The sequence below is a fragment of the Pelobates fuscus genome, chromosome 2 (assembly GCF_036172605.1).
Source record: "Pelobates fuscus isolate aPelFus1 chromosome 2, aPelFus1.pri, whole genome shotgun sequence".
Taxonomy (NCBI): Eukaryota; Metazoa; Chordata; class Amphibia; order Anura; family Pelobatidae; genus Pelobates; species Pelobates fuscus.
The window spans coordinates 292,598,419-292,624,827 of NC_086318.1; the positions used below are offsets into that span (position 1 = coordinate 292,598,419).

The 26,409-nt window shown below is 38.9% G+C and overlaps 1 protein-coding gene across 3 annotated transcripts in view; it reads right to left on the minus strand.

The window, feature by feature from the left end:
- The window catches only part of NKAIN2 (sodium/potassium transporting ATPase interacting 2), a 1,209,657-nt gene that overhangs the window by 90,428 nt on the left and 1,092,820 nt on the right, over positions 1-26,409 (minus strand). For all 3 annotated transcript variants that reach the window (XM_063441261.1, XM_063441259.1, XM_063441260.1), the window contains one exon: positions 4,527-4,587. In XM_063441261.1, the coding sequence (XP_063297331.1) occupies positions 4,527-4,587 (61 nt within the window). The remainder of the gene's footprint in view (positions 1-4,526; positions 4,588-26,409) is intronic.

Genomic DNA, 26,409 nt, shown 5'->3' on the forward strand with positions numbered 1-26,409 from the left:
GCAGAATGTGCACAGCTCACCATCTCCTTTAACATTTGACATCAGGATAATTTGAAACTTTGGATGCCATCTCCCTCACTCAAAAAAAGTGAGCAATAGGTGATGAGACAGGCAAATGTATGTGTCCTTGTATACAATTGTATATATGTGAGTGTTCACCTTTATCTCTGTGAGTATGTTTGTGTTTATGGCCAGCTCTATATGTATGTTCCTAATTGTATGTAAGTGTATTTCTTTGACCGACTGAAAGTGTTGTGATATCCTTTATCTTGCTAATCTGATATATATCAGGACATAACATTTATTTAGTTTACTTTTTTTTTTTTTAAAGAGCTTAGCTATTTTCAATATATGTGATTCCTTACCAAGATAGTGCCTAGAATTAAAAAGCAAATGTAAAGTCTGCAAAACCCAGACGTGCATACATGAAACTTTTCAACCAGCAGCAAGTGTACTTAGAATCATTTTGCAACAACGGATTAAATATTTAGGAAATGTTTATAGGGTAATCTTTGTTTTACAATATGTACTTGTGGCTCTATTCATTTTGCACTGTAGCAAGTTTCCAAACATTTAAAATTGACATAATGACTTCATATAAAAATGAACATACTGTATGATTGCATACATAACACAGAGTAAGAACAATGACATATATTTCATCAGGCTAGTTTATAACTTTACTATTTTATATCATTTTGCTGCTCTAAGAGAAAAAGGATACCAAAGAAAGGAGATAGAGAAATGATGGATCTGAATAGATACTGTGTATAAAGAAGACTGCAAACAATTTATGTTTTGTAATTATTCTAAACAATGGCCATAGAAATACTGTGTAATTTGTCAAGACATGTTTAACTTTGTGAAAACCTCATAGGGCACAGGGTCATATTTAGAAACACAACAGTTCAAGCACATTTCTATATTTGGATGAATCAGTCCAAGCATTTAGTTGTCAACTGTGATTATTGCAAATGCTGCGGTTAAAAATAAAAATTGGAGGAACACGTGGAACATGCTTTTATGAGTGGTGGCACTGGCACTGGGCAAGTGGGCACAGTATCCACTGTGAGCCTGACACACAGACGCTTGCAGACAACTAACTGCTATTCAATCTATTACAGTGAAAAAAAAGTTTGGGGTTTTTAAATGCATGCTATTGTGCCACCAGATATGAGTGGCATGGTGCACTGGCAGAGTACACGCTGTTGGCCTGACACACAGACGCTTGCAGACAACTAACTGCTAATTAATCTATTACAGTGAAATTTTTTTTTGGTTTTTAAATGCAAGCTATTGTGACACCAGATATGAGTGGTGGCACTGGGCAAGTGGCACAGTATCCACTGTGAGCCTGACACACAGGCGCTTGCAGACAACTAACTGCTATTCAATCTATTACAGTGAAAAAAAGTTTTGGGGTTTTTAAATGCACGCTATTGTGCCACCAGATATGAGTGGCACAGTGCACTGGCAGAGTACACACTGTTGGCCTGACACACAGATGCTTGCAGACAACTAACTGCTAATTAATCTATTACAGTGAAAAAAAATGTTTGTTTTTAAATGCAAGCTATTGTGACACCAGATATGAGTGGTGGCACTGGGCAAGTGGGCACAGTATCCACTGTGAGCCTGACACACAGACGCTTGCAGACAACTAACTGCTATTCAATCTATTACAGTGAAAAAAAAAGGTTTGGGGTTTTTAAATGCACGCTATTGTGCCACCAGATATGAGTGGCACGGTGCACTAGCAGAGTACACGCTGTTGTCCTGACACACAGACGCTTGCAGACAACTAACTGCTAATTAATCTATTACAGTGAAAAACATTTTTTTGTTTTTAAATGCAAGCTATTGTGACACCAGATATGAGTGGTGGCACTGGGCAAGTGGGCACAGTATCCACTGTGAGCCTGACACAGAAGCTGGCAGGCAGGCAGGCAACTGCAATTAGATTACACACAAAAAAAAGCAGACTGATGTTCTAGCCCTAAAAAGGGCTTTTTGGGGTGCTGTCCTTACAGCAGAGATCAGATGAGTCCTTCAGGAATGTAGTGGACACTGAATACCCTAGCCTAGCTATACATTTCCCTATCAAATGAGCAGCAGCTACACTTTCCTCCTCTATCTAAGAATGCAGCTTCAGAATGAATCTAAAATGGATGCTGTACAGGAGGTGGGAGGGTCTGGAAGGGAGAGTCTGCTGCTGATTGGCTGGAATGTGTCTGCTGACTGTGAGGCACAGGGTCAAAGTTTAGTCAATGATGACGAATAGGGGGCGGATCGAACCGCGCATGTGTTCGCCCGCCGTGGCGAACGCGAACACGCTATGTTCGCCGGGAACTATTCGCCAGCGAACAGTTCGGTACATCACTAGTGAGCACTTGTATATATACACTATTTATTTCTGGTAGCACTATAGGAGACATTGTTTCTCTATCCGTTTTCTATGAGAGAGCTCATTCACCTTAGGTTTTGTACCTTCTGAGGCAATAAAGTTAGGAATTATATATCATGTATTCCACAATATTTTTATCCTTATATTCTAATAAAAGTTAATTGTTATCTCCAGTCAGGACTACAACCTGCCTTCTAATCATTTAAGTTAGTCAGTGTTTAGTCAGTGTCACAAATTTTTAAATCATACTAAACATTTCAAGATTCTTTTCTATCAAGAATTGTACCAGAGGATTAGATTAAGGCAGATGTAGTTCCTATATTCAAAAAGAGTTGAAAATCTTTGCCTGGACATTATAGACGTTTTGTGGCTGGGACTGTATTTGAATGCTTATTAATGGATAATATTCAGGAATTTATTGTGAAGAACATTGTAATTAGAAATTATCAGCATGGTTCTATGAAACATAGTCAAAAGAACCTAATTGCATTCTACAAAGAAGTAAGTGTTGCAGTAGATGTGAGCTACTTGGATTTTGCCAAGGCATTTGATATGGTTCCTCACAATAGGCTAGTCTTCAAACTAAAAGAAATTGGTCTTGTTCTTGGGTAGAACATTGGCTTAAAGATAGAGTACAGAAAGTTATCATTCATGGTAAATTTTCAAGCTGGACAAAAGTGGTAAATTGTGCACCTTAGGGTTCTGTTTAGATTCCGATATGATAGTATTATACAAATATACATAGGACCAATGAAAACCATTGTCTGGGAATAAATCAGGACATAAACAAGACTATACATAGGACATGAGGTAACATATTTAGAGTGGAAAAAAGCAGATTTACTGTAAGGCAAATTAAAGAGTTTGTTACAATAAGAACAATAAGGACATTACATTCTCTGCCAGAAGGAGTGGTTTTATCAGAGTCTATACAGATAGTTAAATAGCAATTTGATAAATACTTGCAAAAACATAATATACAAGGTTATACGTTTTAATAAGTGGTGTAATAGCTTCTTGATACAAGGAGATATTGTCCTAGTTTGATGCAAAATTGGATGCACTTCAGACTTCAGAGTGTTTTGCCTTATTTTGGATCAACAACAAAACCAAATGTGAAAAAGGCTGAACTTCATGTCTCTTTTCAGCTATGTAACTATGTAAAACCAACACCTGCACCCACAAAATAACAGTGGGAAAATTACTTATCTCCAAGCTATTCCCTTTAGATCATCCCTTTAGATCATCCCTCAGATGGGGGTCTTTCATAGATAATGCAATATAAAAACAAACACACTTAGGGATACAGCTATGTTCCTAAATTTAAACACACTTAAGGCTACAGCTGATATATCCTAAAAGTAAATTGACAAACAAAACATGGTGTGATATTGTTAAAAACCAAGATAATCAGGCAATAATATATAGCACTGACAAACGTGTAGAATGTTAAGTGCTCCAAAGGTGCCTCCCCAGAAGGTGATGGGGGGCTATGGACTCATTGAGGTCACTGCTCTCAACCGGGAATCAGACTGGAATCTGGATTTGAGGTTTAAAAAAGGAATTTTATGATGGCATAAACAATAAAAAAAATATTGTAATAGTAAAATATAGAGGTCTCAGTTTTTAATAATATTACACCATGTTTTGTTTGTCAATTTACTTTTAGGATATATCAGCTGTAGCCTTAAGTGTGTTTGTATGTTATATGATCAAAAGAGAGCAATATTATGTTGACATTGTCTCCTGAATGAAAAGTTAAGTTTTAACTACTACTAGTCCCGAAGGAGGGCTTATATTACTCTTTCTTCCATAAGGGTGCATTTATATTACTCGTCAGTATCTACTCAGCCCCTTCTGAGGTGCCCACTTCCATAGGGAAACATTACTTTATTTCCCATGTCTCCTATATACTGTGCTTTTAAGTTTTGTATATTGCATGTAACTATGTAACAATGTAGCATTGCAAATTGAAAGATTGGTTATAACTTGATATAAGCATGGATCAAAGATGATGCCTATTAACCTAAAACATTTTAAACTTTCCATTTGATTCTTTTGTAAACTTTTCTATTCATTGCATTTTTTTTATTTCCTATTAAAACAATAATTGTATACTTACAACTGTCTTCTTCTTCAGAGATACATTTCAGAACGTAGCAGGCATAAATGAACCCAGCAAGCTGAAATAAAACATACATATGGGGGTAATTCAGTATAATTTATCTGTTGCATTTACTGTACAAGGCACTAATGAGAAAGCTCAATGTTTCAGGACTAATTAACTCTGTTATTATTTATAATGCACCTGTAAACATTGCCAAAGAACAATCCATGAAACAAGTACTGTGTAGTGCTACGGGCCAATTAGCAATATTGGTTTTAAGGAACGACCTTGTTAGTCAATTACATGAAAGAGGGGTGGAATATACCTTGGTATTAAAAAGTTATTACAATATGTACATCACAATATATTATATATATGGTTGATGAAAAGGTTAACACATGCAACAAACTTTTAAAATATTATGGATGCATGGGTATGGTTACAAGCAGGAGAAATTGTCTATCTATTCAATAGATCTATCTACCTGTAAAATGTTTTACAGAAAAAACGGTTTACCTGACTTCTTGGGATTTTTATTTTATTTTATAATTTATTATTAATATATTTGAAATGTCACTTCCCAAGCATCTTTTATCAAGAGGGACATGGCCATTGCTATTGAAGTCTCACACATATTACACATATAAGTATTACGCAAATGATATCTACAATCAAGTTTAAAAAAAAACAGAATAACATGAAAATATATCCAAATATTGATTAATAAGATCAATACTAGTAAATTTAGATTTATTACATGGTGAATGTGTTGGCTCACTGAGCGTGAAATCTACCCATTTACATTCCAACTGGGTATCTAAAAGACTGTAATGAACCATATACCAAAAAATAAAATGCAATAAAAGAATCAAAATATATTACTTCCAATCCTGATTCCAATATGCACTCATGTCATGTTGCATCTTAGTCAGATACATCAGATAAATCTGATCCTTCTGGTGAGTTAGCATTTATCTTGAGATTTGTATTTCTTTTTTAAACAGATATTCAAATAACTTCTGAATTGCATATTGAAGTTGCAAAAATCCATACATTTACCTTTTTGGATGCTAAAATGAAACACGCAATTCACATTTAACAGTAACATAAAACATAAATGGACACAATTTATTTTAGTTAAAGGGATACTCCAGACCCCTAAAGCACGTTACTTCTTTGAAGAATGCATGCTATTGTTTTCATTTTGCAAAAAGCGCAGATTTCAATAGAAATGTACACTTTTATAAATCAACGTGTTTAGACCCCTTGACATCAGGTATTCTTACTTCCTGGCTTGGTTAACTCAGAGGAGGTAAACTCAAGAGGCAGCAATTGCTCTGTGCACCTGCCTTGAAATTATTTCTCATTGAGCCGCATTGGGAAGTCTGTGATTGGACAGCCACAGAAAGTCTGGTCGGGGTTACAAGGGGAGGTCTTGCAAAGGCATCAGAAAAGAGATCTGAAGCTACTGCAAGCTGTTTTTAGATATACCCACAATGAAATATGCATTGATAAATGCATGCATGTGTCACTGGGGTGTATCTAATAAAGAGTGATTTTTATTTATTTTGTATGAGGGCAGTGTCCCTACACCGTCCTTAAGGGGGCGGTCCTAAATGATGCATAGAACATCCCCACTATCCAGAAGTTGTGATCCTGGGGACTGCATGACAGCCCAGGCAGTCCCACTCCAGCCTATCACAGGGTCCTCGCGATAACATTGCTGGAATAGCCAGCTTCTAAAGTGCCTGCAGGGGGAGTGCCGGGAATGTCAGGCAATCCCACTAATGCCTGCAAGAAAGTTTTAGAAAGTTAGTAAAAGTTTAATAAACTTTATAAAGTAAATACAAGTACTTAGATCACACACACACATATATATATATATATATATATATATATATATATATATATATATATATATATATATATATATATATTTACCTTGCTTCCATCATTCTCAACATTCTCAGAGATTATTCTGGCCTGAAGCTGAAGGAAGCAAGGTGAATTGGTGAATTGTTAGTGTAGGATCCACCTAAGAGGTTTGCTTTGACGTGGCAGGTGGGCTTACACCTAATGGCCATTGGAGTTAAACAAAAAAAAAAAAACCTCAATGTATTTAAACAGACATAGGGATTTGGGGTAGTGTGCAGGTAACTCTTTTCTTTGTACGTATTGGGGCTGATGTGTACTATGATTGTTGCTGCCACCCAGGAGTAGTGGGAGTCTGATTTCAAGACTTATTTTTGTGTATATATTTTAGATCATGTAATTGTCTAACCAATTATCACAGAAAGTTTACCTAGATGAGAGAAGAAACAATCTTTAAATACAGAGAACTTTTTTCTGCAACTATGTATCATTGATAAGGCCTAGCTCAGGCAAATACGTTTGGGCAAAGTTGCTATTTAACAGCACACTTTTGCTAACCTGCCTTATTACCAACAAAGGAACCCAAAAAAAGTTTACACTGAACCACCCCAGAAGCTGTTTGGACCCTAAATAGAGGACATCACAGTTGATTTGGGCAGATGACAGTGTATGTTTAAACTGGAAAGTGAATGTCTTATTAATTTGTATTTGTAACTTTTTATTTTTGTACCTATATTTTTAACTGCAATTCTTTTATAAATGACATCAATTATTTTTAAGCATTTAATAACTAATACATTTTAAGCTTTTACATAATTTATTATGGCTGGTCTTTGATTTTAATTGCATACATAGTGTTATGAGTGCAGAGGCGTAACCAGATACCATCGGGCCCTGGTGGTTAAGTTGTCCTGGGGCCCCCACATGTCTCTCAATCCCCCCCACCAGGCCTCCGCGTATTTCACACCCCTTAACCCCTCCATATGTCTTATTCCCCCCTTAGTCCTACATTAATGGATAAGCTCACTACTATGGTGTCATCTTACCATGTCTTACCATAGGGTGTGGTTCCCCGGTACGATTATGGTATGTCCGGTGGAGCGATTTGGCGCTGTTTGATATGTCTTGCCATGGTACTTCCCTTTTCCATTTTTATGTATGTTTTTGTTTTTTTCAAGTAAAAAAAAAAAAAAAAGGCATTTTTATGTCCAGATATTGTATAACTGTCATCTGTATTATTGTTCTCAACATGTTTCATGACTTTTTTCTGGCATATATAAGAATTTTGAAATAATTGGAAAAATGAATAGGTCTGTGTCCCAACCATTGGACCAGATCTCCCGTTTCCACTACTGTTCCTCCTTTTAAGCACTGTAAAAAAACAAACAACATATGGATATTTATATCACAACCATATGTTTCCATAAGTATGTTATGCTCAGCTATTTTTGAAATATCTAGGGGTATTATCATAGGCGTGTGCACGGGGTGTGTTGGGTGTGCCTGGTCACACCATAATCCCCGCGGCCCGCGCTATGTGCCTCCAAGGGCCGGTGAGGGAGGCAGGAGAGGTCCGGGGAGCTCTTGCAAGCAACTCCGCCGGGTTCCTCTCGCAAAGTCGGAGTGTTGCCGCGGCAACGCTCAGAAATCGCAAGAGTGAACTCCAGCCCTGCAGGCTAGAGTTCACTCACCACTGGACCACCAGGGATGGCAGCAGCATGGTCCCCCCTTTCTACAAAAGGTAAGAAGGGACAGGGGATATTAACTAAACATACACACACACCCTTACACAGCACACGCACACATACAGCACCCTCACACACACATCACCCTTACACATACAGCACCCTTACACATACACACACACAGGCTAACAGCATCCTTACACTAACAGCACCCTCACACATAGCACCCTTACACACACAGCACCCTCACACACAGCACCCTCACACACAGCACCCTTGCACATACACACATAGCACACACACACAGCACCCTTACACACACAGCACCCTCATACACAGCACCATTACATACAACACCCTTACACATACACACACACACACATACACTAACAGCACCCTCACACACACAGCACCCTTACACACACAAACAACCCTCACACAGCACCCTTAACACATACACACATACTAACAGCACCCTCACACACAGCACCCTTACACACACACACACAGACTAACAGACTAACAGCACCCTCACACACACAACACACACAGCACCCTTACACACCACCCTCACAAACACACACATAGCACACACACACACATCACCCTTAAACACACAGCGCCCTCACACACACACAGCGCCTACATACACACACACACACACAGTGCCTTCACACACACACACACACACAGCGCCCGCCCACACACACAGCAGTGTATTTGTGTGTGTATGTACACCGTATATATATAGACGAGAAAGGAGACAGGAGCACTCACTTGGATTTTCAAAAAATGTATTTCAATAAATCACCTCCACATCAACGTTTCGACCCTTCAGGGTCTTATTCTTTATTTTTATTTTTTATTCTTTATTTTTATTTTTTATTTATTTATTTTTTATTTTTTATTTATTATTATTTTTTATTATTATGATTAATTTTTATTTTTTATTCTTTATTTTTTATATTTTATTATTATTTTTTATTTTTTTATTTTTTTATTTTTTTATTCTTTTTAGTTATTATGTATTATGTATTATTTTTATTATTTATTTTTATTATTTATTATGTTTTATTCTTTATTTTTATTTTTCACTTCACATCTTCAGATACATTCTCTATATGCACCTTTCCTGATTTTTACACATGACATATGGGGTAACTATTGGATACATTATTTATGTTAATTTAGTAATACTGTTTTAACATTATCCTGTCCTGTTAATCCTTTTTGTATAACGGATTACATTTGGTCCTATCACTCTATTTCTAACAATTAAGGGTTCTCCTTGTAGAGCATTCACGGATGTGTGGGTGTTGCTATGGCTACGATACACTCTTTTTCGAGACGCACAATTTCAGTCCAGCTTGTGGACTTTCCTCAGGATCAAGACCCTTGACGTCTTGATCCTGAGGAAAGTCCACAAGCTGGACTGAAATGTCAATCTAATTTTAATGAAAGAAATAAAGCATTGAATATTTTTATCTCCAACCGTGAGTGCAGCTACATGTATTGTTTTCCTTTATAATTCCTGGATAATTGAACCTTGGCTGGCACCCGGCAAAGCAATGTGTATATATTTAGCTTGGGTATGATATAATTATTTTAGGCATTAAATCAGTTTGTTTATGCAGCCCAGGCCCACGCCCTCCTGGCTGTGTTATATGATATAACCATTACAAAAGTATACTATAATAGGTGCAACTAGTGGTAATGTGCAAAGTGCAGACAGCTAAATAGTGGTACAGAGGCATTACTAAGAATATCGCAGAGACAGACAGAGATCCTCCCAAAGATATATGAGTCTATCGCTGAATGTGCCTTCAAAGGCAAATCAATTAAACTATAGTCTACAGAAACTGTAAACTGATCTTATTATCCCTAAATAGATCTTTAACGGAATACTATAGTGTCAGGAAAACAAACAAGTATTTCTGACCTTTTGTTGTTAAAAAAATAATTTAGCGCCTTGCCCTTATCATATAGGTAGTTTACTTACAGTCCGCCAGTGCTGGCTCCACCCTGAAACTGCCTCCTTATTAGGATAGATGATCTCAGTCAATCCAATGGTTTACTATTGGAAAGCATTGGATTGGCTGAGATTGTCAATTCTGATGATGTCAGCCAAGGAGCGGGTGGCAGAGCCAAATGCACCACTGGCCAGTCAGCATCTCCTCATAGAGATGCAATGCATAGTTGTGCAGCACTAGCCCAGGAAGCACCTCTAGTGGCTGTCTAGCCCAGGAAGCACCTCTCGTGGCTGTCTGATTGACTGTCACTGGAGGTGTTACCAGGGAGCAATATAAACACTGCCTTTTCTATGAAAAGGTAATATTTACATTAAAATGCCTGCGGGGAATGACTACACATTAAACTCTAGTTTTTCTGGTGACTATAGTGTCCTTTTAAATAGAGAAAGTGTATTATACAGATTATAGTGACAGATGCAAAATATAGAAAAGTCAGTGCCAGCTAGGACATAGAAACGTAGAAACATAGAATTTGACCGCAGATAAGAACGATTCGGCCCATCTAGTCTGCCAAATTTTCTAAAGACTCTCATTAGTCCCTGGCCTTATGTTATAGTTAGGATAGCCTTATGTATATCACACGCATGCTTAAAATCCTTTACTGTGTTCACCTCTACCACTTTAGCTGGAAGGCTATTCCATGCATCCACTACCCTCTCAGTAAAATAATACTTCCTGATATTATTTTTAAACCTTTGCCCCTCTAATTTAAGACTATGCCCTCTTGTTGTGGGAATTTTTCTTCTTTTAAATATAGTCTCCTCCTTTACTGTGTTGATTCCCTTTATGTATTTAAATGTTTCTATCATATCCCCCTGTCTTGTCTTTCCTCCAATCTATACATGTTAAGTTTCCTTAATCTTTCCTTGTAAGTTTTATATTGCAATCCATGAACCAGTTTAGTAGCCCTTCTTTGAACTCTCTCTAAAGTGTCAATATCCGCTGACGAGCAACGCGGATGGTCACACTGCACTGAGCTCTGCACACAAACAGGCCGAAAACGCGTGATTTAAGCATCACCGGCTCACACACAAACTGCCCTGAACTCTCCCGACATGCACACACAAAAGCTTAAAAAGCAAGCGGAGAAAACCGACCATGCCGGCTTCTTCGCAACCCGCGCATCTACACCAAAAAACTCGGGCCTAACAGAACAGGAACAAGATGGCGACGGAGGTAAATGATACACTGCCACTGCAAACCTCCCCAGGGGCGCAAAACTTGCCTGTGACCCAAGACTTCTTGCAGACATGCCTGGACAACATGTCCAGTAAAATCCTGGAAACCCTGCAAGGCACACTGAAAGAAATAAGATGAGAGGTGCAGGAGCTGGGGGACAGGACCGCACATGTGGAAAACCGCATGGAGGAACAAGCCTCAGCGCATAATGAAGTGGCGGAACAGGTGAAAGACCTGCAGCAGCAACTAGAGCACACACAGAGAAAGGTCATGAACCTAGATGCCAAAACCTAAGATGCCAAAACCTCCGCATTAGGGGCATTCCAGAGGAGGGATTCCTGTCCTAATGTGTTTTACACCCCACCTCCTAAAGAATGTAAGCTCGATTGAGCAGGGTCCTCTTCAACCTATTGTTCCTGTAAGTTTATTTGTAATTGTCCTATTTATAGTTAAATCCCCCCTCTCATAATATTGTAAAGCACTACGGAAGCTGTTGGCGCTATATAAATGGCAATAATAATAATAATAATAATAATAGGGTACTTTAAAGCGCTAGCCCCAGACATTCCAGCAGAAATTTTATTACTGGTTAGATACCTCCGGGTGCAGAAACCAGCATTCCTACTACAGGAAACCCCCAGAGATGTGCTTACGCATCTACAATACTTCCACGGAAAAGAAGCACTACTCCAAGCAACAAGGGCGGACAGAGAGCTCCCACAAAGGTACAGGAACATCAAAATGTTCACAGACCTCTCAGCAGCCACATTACAAAAATGAAAAGAATTCAGGGAGATGCCGGAAGCGCAACAATATCCAGTACAGATGGGGATTCCCAATCCGCCTCCTGATCAGGAGAAACGGCACGGTGACTACAGTACACACGCCTGAGGAAGCCTGCAAACTGCAGCACAGCTGGAACATCACGCTGAACCCAGAGAGAAGGGACACAGCCACAGCGCACAGACTGTCTCCAGAATGGAAAAAGCCCAAAAAATGAACTGGCTCAGGGACAATTGATTGTGCTGCTGACTCCACCATAACAGCAGCCACAGACTGGCAGACACCAAGGCGCAAGTATAACACACGATGTATGTCACTTTATGCACACTCAGGACTACACACACAACATACACAAATAATGCCATGAAGGCTTGATGAGTACAATGACACCAGACACATCCTGCCACAAATCTCAAAAAGAAAAAAAAAAAAAAGAAAAAGAAATCACACCAGCCAAACACACGCCACAGCACTAGCTGGTAAACAAGCAGTGCATTCAGCACTTCACGCATGAGATTACAGATGGAGTGGATCGGGCCAAATGTGTGCAACCCGCCTGCAGGAAACACATTATAAACAGGCATCCAACCTGGCACAAGCGCAATACCCAGTCCAGTACCATAGAACCACCACATCTAAAACGAAGGGTCTATCTATACTGATCAACCTAGAATCCACTATTGTCAACATCTACGCACCAAATGCCAATCAAAGAAACTTCCTACACTAAATCATAACACGCCTCACGCCGGTGCAGAGGGGTGTCATGATCATATGCGGGGACCTGAACCACATACTGGACCCTAAATGGGACTCTACAGGACGACCTAACACACCTAGGAACACAACCCTCACACATGAATGCAAACCCATAGTCTGCCTACTTAGCGAGCATAACCTATATGATGCATGGAGGGTACTACACCCAGATGAAAGGGACTATACATTCTTCTCCCAGGTCCATAACACTTACTGCCATATAGACGGCTTCTACATAAAGGGTACATTCCTCAACCAACTAACATCTTGCTCGATAGGCACTATTACATGGTCTGACCATGCCCCAGTCACTCTTGAGTTACAAGACGCCTATGACTTCAAACACCGCAGCCCCTGGAGACTGAACGAGACCCTTTTGAATGACACACAATTCTGTAAAGACCTAGCCACTGACATGCACCTTTACTTTACCACTAACCAGACACCCGGAATAACGTCGGAAACCTTATGGCAGGTACACAAACCGGTTATTAGGGGATTTCTCATAGGGAAAGCCAGTGCACAAAAATGGAAATCCCAAATGAAAACAAAAAGCTGTCTAAAAGCATTGTATACTCTTAAGAAGCAAAACCAAATAACCCCGACACCAGATTTAAAAAATACAAATCCAAGAGAAGTTAGGAGAGATTAAAGAACATGATCTAGGCTCTCTTGGCTAGGCAGAATAGAAGCAGTTAAAATGTCGCTCATACCCAAAATACAATTCTTTTTCCGAACACTGCAAATACCCATACCGAAACAATATTTAAAAAAACATGCAACATGCTATCAACTCCTTCATATGGGAAGGGGAAAAGGCGAGGGTAGTAGCAGGGATGCTACAACAGTCTGTGAACAATGGGGGGGTTGGGCTTACCCAATCTAACAGCATATTACAGAGCAGCCTACCTACATAACATCGGCCAACTTAACCGGCCCACGAACGCCCCACAATGGGTGACGTTTGAGTCCAGCTTGACTCCACAGGGAGATCTCTGATCACTAATGTGGAAACAGACATGCACTAACTGCACCCTAGATGCCCTACTGCCCACCACCCAAACCCTATTGCAAATGTGGGTAAATGTGGGTAAAATGAAACACAAACTGGTGACTGGCAACTACCCCAAGCCACACCACTGTGATCTATTGGGCTAGAGATCCCAATGTTCCCATGGGAGATGTGGGTGAGGGGAGGTGTACACCACATATACCAAGTCATAGATAGGGGTTGAATAACACATTCCCGACATACGGACCAAACACAATTTACCCACCAAAGCTATATTCTCCTACCTCCAGCTTAAATCCTATGCTACTGACAAATTGGGGACCCAATCAGACACTAATGAAAAGACCCACATGACCAACTTTGAAAAACAATGCGTGGAACTCGCACCACTTAAAAAAACGATGTCCTGGAGATACCAGGAATTACTAGCGCAACAAACGGACACATTGGAAGAGATAAAGTTGGCATGGCAGTGGGACATAGGCCAGACAATAGAAGATAGGGACTGGGAGAGAGCCTTCATAGCACACAAGGGACTCACAGCATGTGCCACACACTTGGAACTACAGCGTAAAACCCTATACCGCTGGTATCTGGTACCAGACAAACTGCACAAGATATGGCCAGCAACTAGCAACGTATGCTGGAGGTTTGGGGAGGAGATGGGTACAATGATACACATTTGGTGAACATGCACCACACTTAGACAATTCTGGGATGCAGTAGCACACGTAATGCAGAAGATGTTGCCCGCCCCAATAGTAGATACCCCCCAGGTGTGTCTCCTGTTCATGATACCAGAGGACACACCAAAACATGTCAAGATAATTCTCTATCATACATTAATATCTAGACTATGGAAAAAGGCGCTATGGGTAAAGCAAGTAGACCGAAACTGGGCATACGAAATGATGACAACCACACAATTTGGTACACGCAAAGGTGTCCAGGAGGCACACGACCTATGGGTAACACACACAACAGAACCCCAGCGATATCCACCTGGGAATCAGTCCAACGCTGAACTAAGTAGCCTTGCCATAACCCTGATGCCTGGCTAAAACCTTGTTATTCAGCGATACATATGTTTGGTTGCGGACCCATGAGGCAACTGTTAGCAATGGTAGCCTAAAGAGTCTCAAGTCCACCTGACCGCTCATGTCCCCAAAGTACATAAAGTGAGGAACTGTAAACACTGATGTTACATGAATAAGGTAATAACATAGTCCCAAGTCTTCCTTTCTGTACCCTGAAACCTAAACTGTCTATCTTGTGGGCACACATATGTTGAGGTCCCCCCAGGACTGGCGGGTATAAATAACAAACAACCTTGTATCATAACAGTAATTAAGGACAGCCAAAAGTCTATTGGAAGATAGCATATATTGTAAGTGTAAAACCCATTGTAAAAAACCATTGAATCACTTGAACTGAGAATGTCCATGATGTATATATGTTTGGTCTTCAACCTGTACCCCTCCACCCCCTTCTTTTTTTGTACCCCCATGTTTTGACTTATGACAAAATAAAAAATGTCAATTGCAAAAAAAAAAAGTATCAATATCCTTCTGGAGATACGGTCTGCATTGGTGTACAGTAGATAAACCAATTGACAATGAGCCCCGATGAACATTTTGTCATTCAGGTGGCTCATCAAAACTACTTAACCAACTGAAAGTTGTTTTGGTGCTTAGTGTCCGTTTTACTATAATTTAATATTTAGTGATTTATACACCCAATGCAATGTTCCTGCTGACCAATATAATCTTTTAGGTTGATCAATGTGGTAGAGTCGGCAATTTCGGCGGCGTGTGTCCCGATGCAAGGGACTACGGTGGGTATGTCGATTACTGAGATGCATTCGCCTACAATGACCACTGGGCCTTAAATACGCATGCCTCTGGGACGTCGATGTTGTGCTCCATTTTTTAAGAGACTGGCCTCCCAACAACAGGCTTTCACTTCAACAACTTTCGGCCTTTGCCTTGTCTCTTTTCGGCTGGTCTCCAACGTTCAGGCATTTCAGGTCATTGTGTTTTCAGTCTCTCCGGACTGGGTCACCTTCTGAGTATCCCGTCACACCAAATCAAATTTGTCCTTGATATTTTATCACTTTTTTGTCACGGACCCTCAACTACCTGTGGTCTCGACTTTACGGAGTTACGTGGAAGATACAACTCCACTCCGAACTTCTGCCTCCGGACAACTGCTGGTGTCCTACGTTAGACCACATAACCTAGTCTCAGTGACTACGCTCGCCAGATGGTTTAGATGGATATTGTCTCTAGCGAGTATGGAAGCTGCATTTAAAGTGCATTCGGTGCGCGGTGCGGCTGCTTCATCGGCTTACACAGCCAGAGCATTGCTGTCAGATATCCTTCGTACGGCAGACTGGTCTTGCGAATCCATGTTTCAGACCTTTTACTTTAGACCAAATCCCAGTGTGGCTTTGTCCCTATTACACCAGCATTAAAAATGCAAAATAGGAAGCCTCCTGTCATGTAATAAAATTAAAGATTATGCTATCTTTAGTGTACTTATAATCTTAATTTTAATAAGGACATGCAAGTATTTTCCCACCCTTCCCTCCCTTGTTCGGATTTAGGGATTTGCTTGGCAGGTCACTTAGGACACTGGTTTCACCTGTCCTATCTCTATGGATGCTTTCCTATTACTTCTTCAACTTTATAGCCTATCCATTGTCACCACTTCATTTCTTCATCATACAGTCTCTGATGTATTTGGTATGTAACTACGCAGATCAGATGCAGGGTCATGCATGTCTGGATTTGGATATAGTAGGGGGTTTAGGGCTTAATGCAGTTTGTTATGCTAGGTAACTTATTGTACTTATTGATTTAACTATACTTAGTTATTCGTCATTTTATAGTGGGGTAAATTCCTTGTTTTCATGGTCTCGAGACTAGTGCCTAACCTATTTTCACATTCTCTTCAGTTTAATTCAAGGCTGGATTCTGATTTCCTCTGGATGTGCCATACAAAGTTTACCCTACGTTTCAAAAGGATTATCTTTGTTTGTTTTGTTGATTCTTTCCGTCTATGAGGTCAAGGAAGATCGTTTGTTCATTCTGTTGGGACTTTCCCGTCTGTGATGTCACTAGCTGAAAGAGGAGGAGGGGCCTATTCACTGTGGATACTATACCTCCTACTGCATTTTGATTGGTCCTTGTTATACTTTTTCTTTGCTGCTGTGGAGTTAGAAAGAAAGTGAATGCAAAATACTCGCCTCTTGTCATTATTAAAATTAAGATTATAAGTACACTAAAGCTAGCATAATCTTCAATTTGTTTAGCCTATTCCCTGCTGCTTGATCACTATTATGTACAGTATCTGTGCTCTATGGTTCTTTATTAGTGATTAGTGCTAACAAAGAGCTATCTGATTAGGCTGACATTTTTACTATTATTTCTAGGTTTTGATTTGGTCAGAACTTGTACAATTGCCTCCATCCTTAAGGAATTAATAGCAAATAGTAATAAAGTAGTAGCAAATAATAACATAAGGCAATAAGACGCACTTTGCAATATGTAGAGTGTAATTGGCGTGGGAACACAGCCACTCCTAACAAGGATACACATACAAGTTAAACAATACATATCCATTCTATGTTAAATCCTCAAAATACATAAGAACTGTTTGGTACATTGATTTCAATTTATAAGATGAAAATACCATTTGTGTATGATCGGTGTATTCAGAGAGTGCATGTTGAAGGATACATATAAAAATCACAGCATAGCTAAATCTGCATGTGATAGCTTAGGAGGTTTTATTTTTCTATTTTAGTAAGACTTTCCCTTTTTAGATTTAGTAAAGCTGCAGAATAATTTAATCATCTGGCTTTGGTGTTTCAATGCCTGAGGCAGATGTAACTTCCTTATCATGAAGCTTCTCTGTGTGTTGCCCTTTGCTATCAACTACACACAACTGTGGTGCTTGGATAAGAATATCTGATCCTTTATTCTTCAGATCTAAGGGAATTACAGAAACGAGATCACTGTTTAGAGCCCATTGAATGCCTGAGTCACTTTTAAAATTCTACAGGTTTACATGAAAACATCTAATCTAGAAAGACAGTTATTAATTTAACATGTACGAAAACACTTGGCATATTCAGAAATAATATAGAAGAAACAAGTCTAAAAGAACTGTAATTTAACTCTACAGAAGAAAAAACTGTGAAATGTATTTGTTTCTGCCTGCATTTTTCAAATATGGTTAAGGGGGTTTTTCTCAAAGAAGTTTATTTCCTGGTTGCTAGTCTGTTATTTAGAAAAATCATACCTGCATTTTCTCATTTTGATCTTATTCCAATATGAAGTTGCACAGTACTCTCTCTGGTTGAAGAGATACAAGTACCATATGGTGTGAATAAAATAAGAAATATGCAGTACCTAGAAGGCCTGACTGGCCATATGACAAACCAGTAGACCACGTTGTCTATGGGCCAAGGCTGGCAGGGTAGATCTCCCCTACCAGCCCATGCAGTGCAACACTGGCCCTAAGAGGCAGCATTGCCCTTTTATGGGCCAGAGTAAGGTTACCAGGGGAAATGTGCCAGGCAGTCTCCAGACACAGCATTACATGGTAACCCAATGATCTGAAGGATCTGTGCTTGCGAGGGGGAGAGAGACGTGGTGATATAACTAGCCCGCTGGACCATCAGCTTGCTCCTTCTCCCCCTGAAAGGTGTTAAGAGAAAGGGGGAGTAAATGTTTACTTTTTGTTTTGTTTATTAATAATTAAATTAATAAATTAGTAATTATTTAAGTCCCTATCCTACATGCACACTACACCCCTTGCACTTACACACAAACACACTGAACACCGTCTATAAACACACACATACACTACACACAATTTACACACACACTCTGTACCCTTTTGCTTTTGTGCATATAAGTACCATCATAAAACAGCATAAAAGAACAGGCTTCCTGCATGGACTTGATGGACTTTAGTAACTATGTAACTCTCATTTGTCCTAACATAATATCACAGATGATGTTTGTTTATGTAAAGCATTTTTTCAATACACTTTTCAATTGTAAAATGAGGAAAGGTGCCATTTGCAACAACAGATGAAATTCCTACAGATATCTATCTATCTATCTACATATATATATATATATATATATATATATATATATATATATATATATATATATATATATATAAAACCATTACATACAAATATGATATTATGAGAATTTTGGAACTTCTTACTAAATCTGATCAAAACATATACAAGAAGATCAATACATTTTTTTTGTGTTCATACATAATAAACTAAATAGATGTAATAAATCAGTTAGAGACATTCGTTATATATGTGTATTCGAATGGCATTAAACATTTAATAAATAAAGACAAAAATGTGTTAGAAACAACAAAGCTTTCTATAGAGAGAACAACAAAACGATAATGAAATTTACTTCTTTATACTACCACCTACAGCTGGTGAGATTTTAGCATGGTGGGATGCATAATTCCTCTCTCTGAACTTGAACTTGACAGTTCAAGCATTATACCTAAGAAGCAAATAAGTGAGAGAACATGAGAGTCTACCTTGTGGGGGTCATCAGAGCTATTTTTTAATATAGTCTTCAAGCAGAGTACCAAAATAGTCTACTTTTAGTCTTCACTAAAGATTGGATGAGGTTTGTGATGGTGGAAGTGATGAATAATCTTATTTCTCTATGGTAGCCCAGTATTTTCTCTGGCAGCTAGTGTGCACTCACCTCCCGCATCTTCTCCACCACCTGCTACCTATGGCACAAGTAGCTCAACCACAATCAATATGAAGTGACAGAACTACATTTATAATGATTCATTATAATTTTCTTTCCTTTTGCTATTTTGTATTAATGAAAATAGGTGTTAGCAGTAATTTTGAATTGAAAAAGTTCCTGCCTCAAGCTTTGGCTAGATCGAATTGCCTGCTAATATTTTTGCAAAAGGTTTACACCTTTGTGTTCTCTCCATGAATTGCACACTTAACAAAATGTAGGATTTGTGCAGAACAGTGCCCACCTATTAAAGGACCATCTGAGATTTGATCATGTTAGCAGCTCTGTTGGTGACCATATATCCAACATGAAGATTGGGGCCTGCCTGTTCTTTGAACCAATGTGGCACTATTCCTCCTATTGCCTGCAGTATGGTAGCTGCAGTTTGCTTTTTATCCAGAACTTTAGCGTATAGCATGAGAGATTGATAGTTCTGCTGCACTCCACTCCACTCTGAAATGCAAGGAAAGTACATATTGCAGAAGGAAAGGCCTGTATCAGCTACTTCTCTCATGGAAAATTAAACTCCACCTGAGCAATCAGGCAAGGGATTTTGTTAGACTGTTTTGTCATGTCCTGACATAATATAAAACAAAATGTTCAAGAGTGGGCTGGTGGACATGTCCCTGAAATAACGTGGACTGGCAGTCTTTCATACCCTGCAATCTAGTGGCTCGATGTTCAACATTCTCCTGCTCCTCCTAAAGGAAGTAGGAGTGGATTAGGAACCGATGGTGGTAGTAGGTTGTGCAGAATCAGATACAGCACTAATGGACCTCCTGCCTGCCTGCCTTAGTACTTTCTCTTTATGCATTCTGCATCAATGCAGACTTGGGGTATCTTTGCAGATTTTGGTTTGTACCAGCACTAGTGAGATGACCCTTTACTCTCCCTACTCACTTTTTTGATCTACTAATTGCACGTTTTAATTCTTTGTTTTGTGAAGCTGTCAAAGTAATGCTGAACTGTTTCAACATATATTAGCCTCAACCCTTCGCCTTGTAGCTAATGAAGATCAGGATTAATTTGCCTCTTTGGAAGCTGTTACAACACTAGCTTCTACACTACCACTTGGTTTACTAATGCTAAAGCGAAGGGATGTGGTAGTGATAATAATGGCACTGGGTGAACTACTTCTAGTACTAGTAGGAGAAGATCTTTTTACATTAAATTGTTTCCATTAAATAAGGTGATTCTACTTCAGATAGAGATATAGTGGACTGCTGCCACTCCTCTCTGGGCTTTCATCTTCTAATTCCCCTTTATAATAATCAATGTTCTTCTGGAACAGACTTTAACTAATGTCTAAAGAAAGAAGAGAACACTATTCACAATTGTGAAAAAATGTGCTGCATGGAAGTATTAACAGTATCAATTAGTAGTATCAAATTAGTTAATCTGGTCATATTAATGTAGCGACTGAGAGATAAAAAATAAAATAAAGCATCCATGTAGATACAAAATACAAGCCGTATAAGGCTTCTCCAAAACCTTGGTAGTGGCCTCAAATATCAGGGAGAATAACCAATAAGCACCGAAAGTAACAAAAATAAAAGATTTATAGAAAGTTTTGGTGCAGACCCACGTGCACATTCAGCAGAGAAAAAAGATCAACTAAAAATAAATCGATTTTATATGGGCATGTCCCACTTTATCCAGAGAGCATGATTGTGGTTGAGCCTATGCCATCCGAATGGGTCAACCCATCAAGAGAGTATTGACCAATCCCAAGTTTCTGGGAAGGTTACAGAAACAATGATGTCATAGCTCCGTATGTAAATCAGGGGAGAATACAGGGATACAAGAAGTAATATTAATAGAAATAATACAAACAAAGAATCTTATCCATGCGCTATCTGTAAAAGATGCTAATGATGGTTGGGACTGGTATGTTCCCATCTCCTGATAATAAAATATGGTTTCTCCCACAAAATCCTTAGGCAATACCAAGATAGTGAAAAGCTAAATAAGAGGTTGTAACTATTGGGATGATTTAGGCTCATCCACAATCACGTCCTCTGGATGACATGCATTCGAACCATTGGTTCATACTAATTGACAAGCCAATAGAAGAGAGATTATTTATAATTTATTTTTTTGTCCCTGACGAAGGTGCACGTGGATCTGCACCAAAGTACGCATTGGGTTGTTTGTAATAGGTGGTTTATAATTTCTATGGGCACGTCACCTTATGTTTTTGTTCACAATTGGCAGCATCATGTTGAAATGATAATTTACTATTTTCATCTTTTTTAATTTCATTTCTTCTGCACCTAACTAGTTAGATTTTAAGGGAGAGCGACTGAATCTTTACCTATTTTAGGTATCCGTTGATACTTTTTACTGTCTATTTGTAAGTATTGAGATGCTGTATTTTTATCCTAATGGATCCTGTTTCTATTTTTGTTTTTCTTAAACTAATGTCTGCATTGGCTGGGGGAAAGGGAGACATCATCATCATTAGATTCCTCACCATCAAGTCATGATATTGGGGACGATTCTCAGGAACTCTGCTCTACCTCTTCAGTAAAGAGTGACACTGATGACACTGAGAAAGTCTCTGCTGAGCTCTCTCTCAGTTGCTTCTTGGGGACTTTACAAAATAAGGGGGTAACACGGACAACATCAACAATCCCACTGGTTTCACCATTCCTTGCTCTGAGCAATATAAAACACAAAAGCTGGAATGCTTGAACTAACTGTGCAAAAATCCAATTGCCTCTTAGGTGGTGAATCAGACATAATTGACATGCTACTAACCCCACTATCATGAGACTGATTATTACAAATAATAGTGGTAGCTGCAGTGTTGGTGGCAGCAGCAGAGGAGGAGATGTTAGTAGTTGTCATGACCAAGGAAGAGGCTTTCAAACTATCAGAGGTCATGGCACTAATGCCGTTGGTGGATTGGAGAACACAACCTCTTTGTTAGGGACCAGGAACCAGACAGAGACATAACTAGATGCAAAACCCCTTTATTATACATAGAAAATAAAGTAATAACCAAAAGCAAAGTCCAGGAGTCAAGCAGGGGTCAGGCACCAAAGTGGGTAGTCAGACAAGCTAGGATCAGGAGAACGGAGAGCAGCGATTCAGGAACAAGGCCAGAGTCAGGAACCAGGAACACACAGGAAACAAGGAGTCTTCTGGGAAACAGGAAACCACACGAGGGCAAGGAGGTACTTGGACTTGCTGCTTAAATAGGCTGCACTACTATAAGGTGAGTAACCGTGGCAACATTAATGAAGGAGCTGATCATTAAAAGCAGCTGAAAACGCAGACACAGAAAAAGGAAGGGTTGCTGTTTAAAACAGCAAAGCAACCCTGACACTCTTTTACGCTTCCTCAATTTCATCTTTGCATTAGAATATTAGGATGCAATATTGATGGTGGTATTATTGTTTTTGTTTTTCTGAACATCACACTTCCCCAAAAAAGGACTATCTTTATCCCAAGAGTTTTAAAGACACATTCATATCTTGAAATATGACTTTGACAGTATTCAGACCCTTAGGTCTGTACTTCGTTTAAGCAAGTCTTTTGAGGTATGATGTAACAAGCTTTGAGTTCTTGGGTAGTTTCTGCCATTTATCAATAGTTCAATTTTCATTTCATCAGATCAACAAATATTATTTCAAACAGTCTAAGAGTCATATAGCTGCTTTTTTGTGCAAATTCTAATTTGGCTTTCATGTGTCTTTCACTGAGGAGAGGTTTCTATCAGGCCAATCAAAGATCTATGACAGTGTTTCCCAACCCAGTCTTCAAGGCACACCTACCAGTCCAGGATTTAAGGATTACCCAGTTTTGTCTAAGGTGTTTTTCCTTTTTTTTCTAAAATCACCTTAGACAAAACTGGGTAATCCTTAAATCCTGGACTGGTAGGTGTGCCTTGAGGACTGGGTTGGGAAACACTGATCTATGGAGTGTTGTAGTGATGCTTGTTCCTCCACAAGTTTCTCACATCTCCACAAATGAACTCAGAGTGAACCCCATGTTCTTGGTCACCTCTCTTATCAAGGCATTTCTCCTCCAATTGCTTACTTTTGTGTGTGGTCAGCTCTAGGAAGAGTCCTGTTTTTACCAAACTTCTTCCATTTAAGCTTTTGGGAGTCTTCAATACAGCTGAATTTTTGGAGCCTTTCCCAGATGTGTGCCTAGATACAATTCTGTCTCTTTTTTTTTGTTTGTTTTTTTTTTACCTCATGGCTTGGTTTTGTCATTTTATGCATTTACAGATGTAAGACATTATATAGACAGATATATGCTATTTAAAATTATGTCCAGTCAATTGCCATTGCCACATGAGTCTGTGTGTTGTGTGTATGGTGAGGTTGTGTTTTATGTGTGGGATGTAAGTCTGTATGATGATCACTATCTTTGCAGTGTGACAATGATACGGTGAGTAGGTGAGTTTGACAATGTTTGTGGGTAGTTGTGGCAGGGTGAGAGTGCCAGCTTTAGGGGGTGAGTGTAAGAGTTGGGATGGAAAAGTATGATGGAGTTAGGGGGATTAGTGAAGTGTCAGGATGAGGGATGGTGATTGTGACAGGGTGAGGGGGGTGAGTGTGACAAAGTGTGGTGAGGGGTGGTGAGTATGACAGGGTTAGGGGATGAGTGTGATAGATGGATTTGATTGTGATCTATACATGATCTATACACCCTAACCACTTCATTTAATTTGAGACAATTTCATAGTTATGCAACTAGATTTCCAGTTTTTCTTTTGCTTTGAAAGATGTAGTCATTTCTGAGACAGAAATGCCTCAATTCACTGTCAATTCTTTGTCATTTATGAGTTAAATAGTTTTGTTTATGCAGCCTTAGCCACACTTCCACTTCCTGAAAAAAAGCCTGCATTTTTGTAGCTTACATTGTAACATAGTGAGCTTTATTTCATATATCTTACTTTGTTAAATGCCTACTAAAACCTGAAGAATCCTGCTGTGTGTGATTAAAATTAAAGTTAAATTAACAAACCAGGAGATACACATTTCTAAACCAAAAACACTGTGCTGTAAGATCTGATTGAAGTTGAAACGTTTTCATGCATGCATGTATCAACCAAGGAGATACACATTTCTAAACCAAAAACACTGTGCTGTAAGATCTGATTGAAGTTGAATCGTTTTCATGCATGCATGTATCAACCAAGGAGATACACATTTCTAAACCAAAAACACTGTGCTGTAAGATCTGATTGAAGTTGAAACGTTTTCATGCAGTGCATGTATCAACCAAGGAAGGTGTAGTTAGGGTTATATAAACAAAATTATTTAACTCATAACCTACGGAGAATTAAGCAGCGAGACTTCAAGGGCATTTTCTATACACCAAAACTACATCATTAAATCTAATGTGTTTTAGTGCTTAGGTTATTCTTTTAATTTGGGAAGTTTGATTACTTATATAATCAGCATATTTCAGTTTTTTTCTTCTCTTAAATATCCACTCAAAAATACATAAATTTAGGGTTTAAAATGTACCTTAGAGAAGAATACTTTACAATAAAAAAAGTTTTACTATTTTTGAGTATGCATCATTTATAATCAAATAATAATAATAATAATAATAATAATAATAAAAATAAAATGTTCAAGAAGTACATTTAAAGGTATGAATACTTTTCCAAGGCAGTTTAACAAATTCTGGGCCAATACATTTTTTAAATGTATTTATTTTTAAAATATTTTACCAAGATTTCTCTCGTTTTCAAGTATGTATTGGGTCCACAAAACATATATATATACATACATACACACACACACACACACACACACACACGTAAAAATTTAACACATAACAGGTACTAAATATATTCAACCATGGCAGGTGCATTCTGTGCTGAGGTATATTGGCATATATTTCTGAAAAGATTTTAGATTGAATGAAGATTTAAATGTGTCCCTGAGGTTATTACATAATTTCGGTGCTCTGTAGGACAATGAGGATCGAGCCACTTTATGTTTGTATTGCGGTATACTAAATATTGTGCTAGTACTGGATCGGATGTTATAGGAGATGGCAAAAGCTAGGGAAAGCATTCTGCTCAGGTAGGGTGGGAGCTTCCCAGAAATGCTCTTATGCACAAGGCTGGAAAGATGAAGAGTGCGTCGGGATTCCAGCAATAGTCAGTTTATCTCTTTTAACATGTCATAGTAATGGGTAAAGTAATTACATTCTAGTACAAAGCGGCAGAATTAATTATATAACGTATTCAGTTCATTAAGGTGGGTTTTTGGTGCGGGTGCATACACTACATCCCCATAATCAATGACCGGCATTAGCTTTTGTTGCACAATCTGTTTCCTTACTGTAGGGCAGGGCCAGACTGGGAGAAAAATTCGTCCCGGGCATTTTTTTATCACAGCGGCCCACTAAGAAGGGGGCGGGCCAGAGAGGGTGTGTTTTGTCATCACCAATGACAAACACGCCCCCTCTCAAAGTGAGCATGTTGGTTCAATGCTCTCCCAGGGCAGACCATGCGCAGAACTCTGCTAAAGAGCTCTAGCATGAGAAAAGAAGCCCTGTATTTGTTCTGCACAGTGCAAGCACATTTAATAACATGCTTGCACTGTGTTTCCTTGCAACTTGTCTCTGGTGTCTCTATAAATGGATACCAGGAGATAAAAGGGCCAGGAAAGAGTATTGTGCATAGGTTTGGAGCCTGCTTGTGGGATTGCGTGTGTGTAGAGTGAGCTGATTGTTGTGTGGTATTGTGTAATAAGGTCAGTTTTAGTCGTGTTGTGTTTTTGGTGTAATGTAATG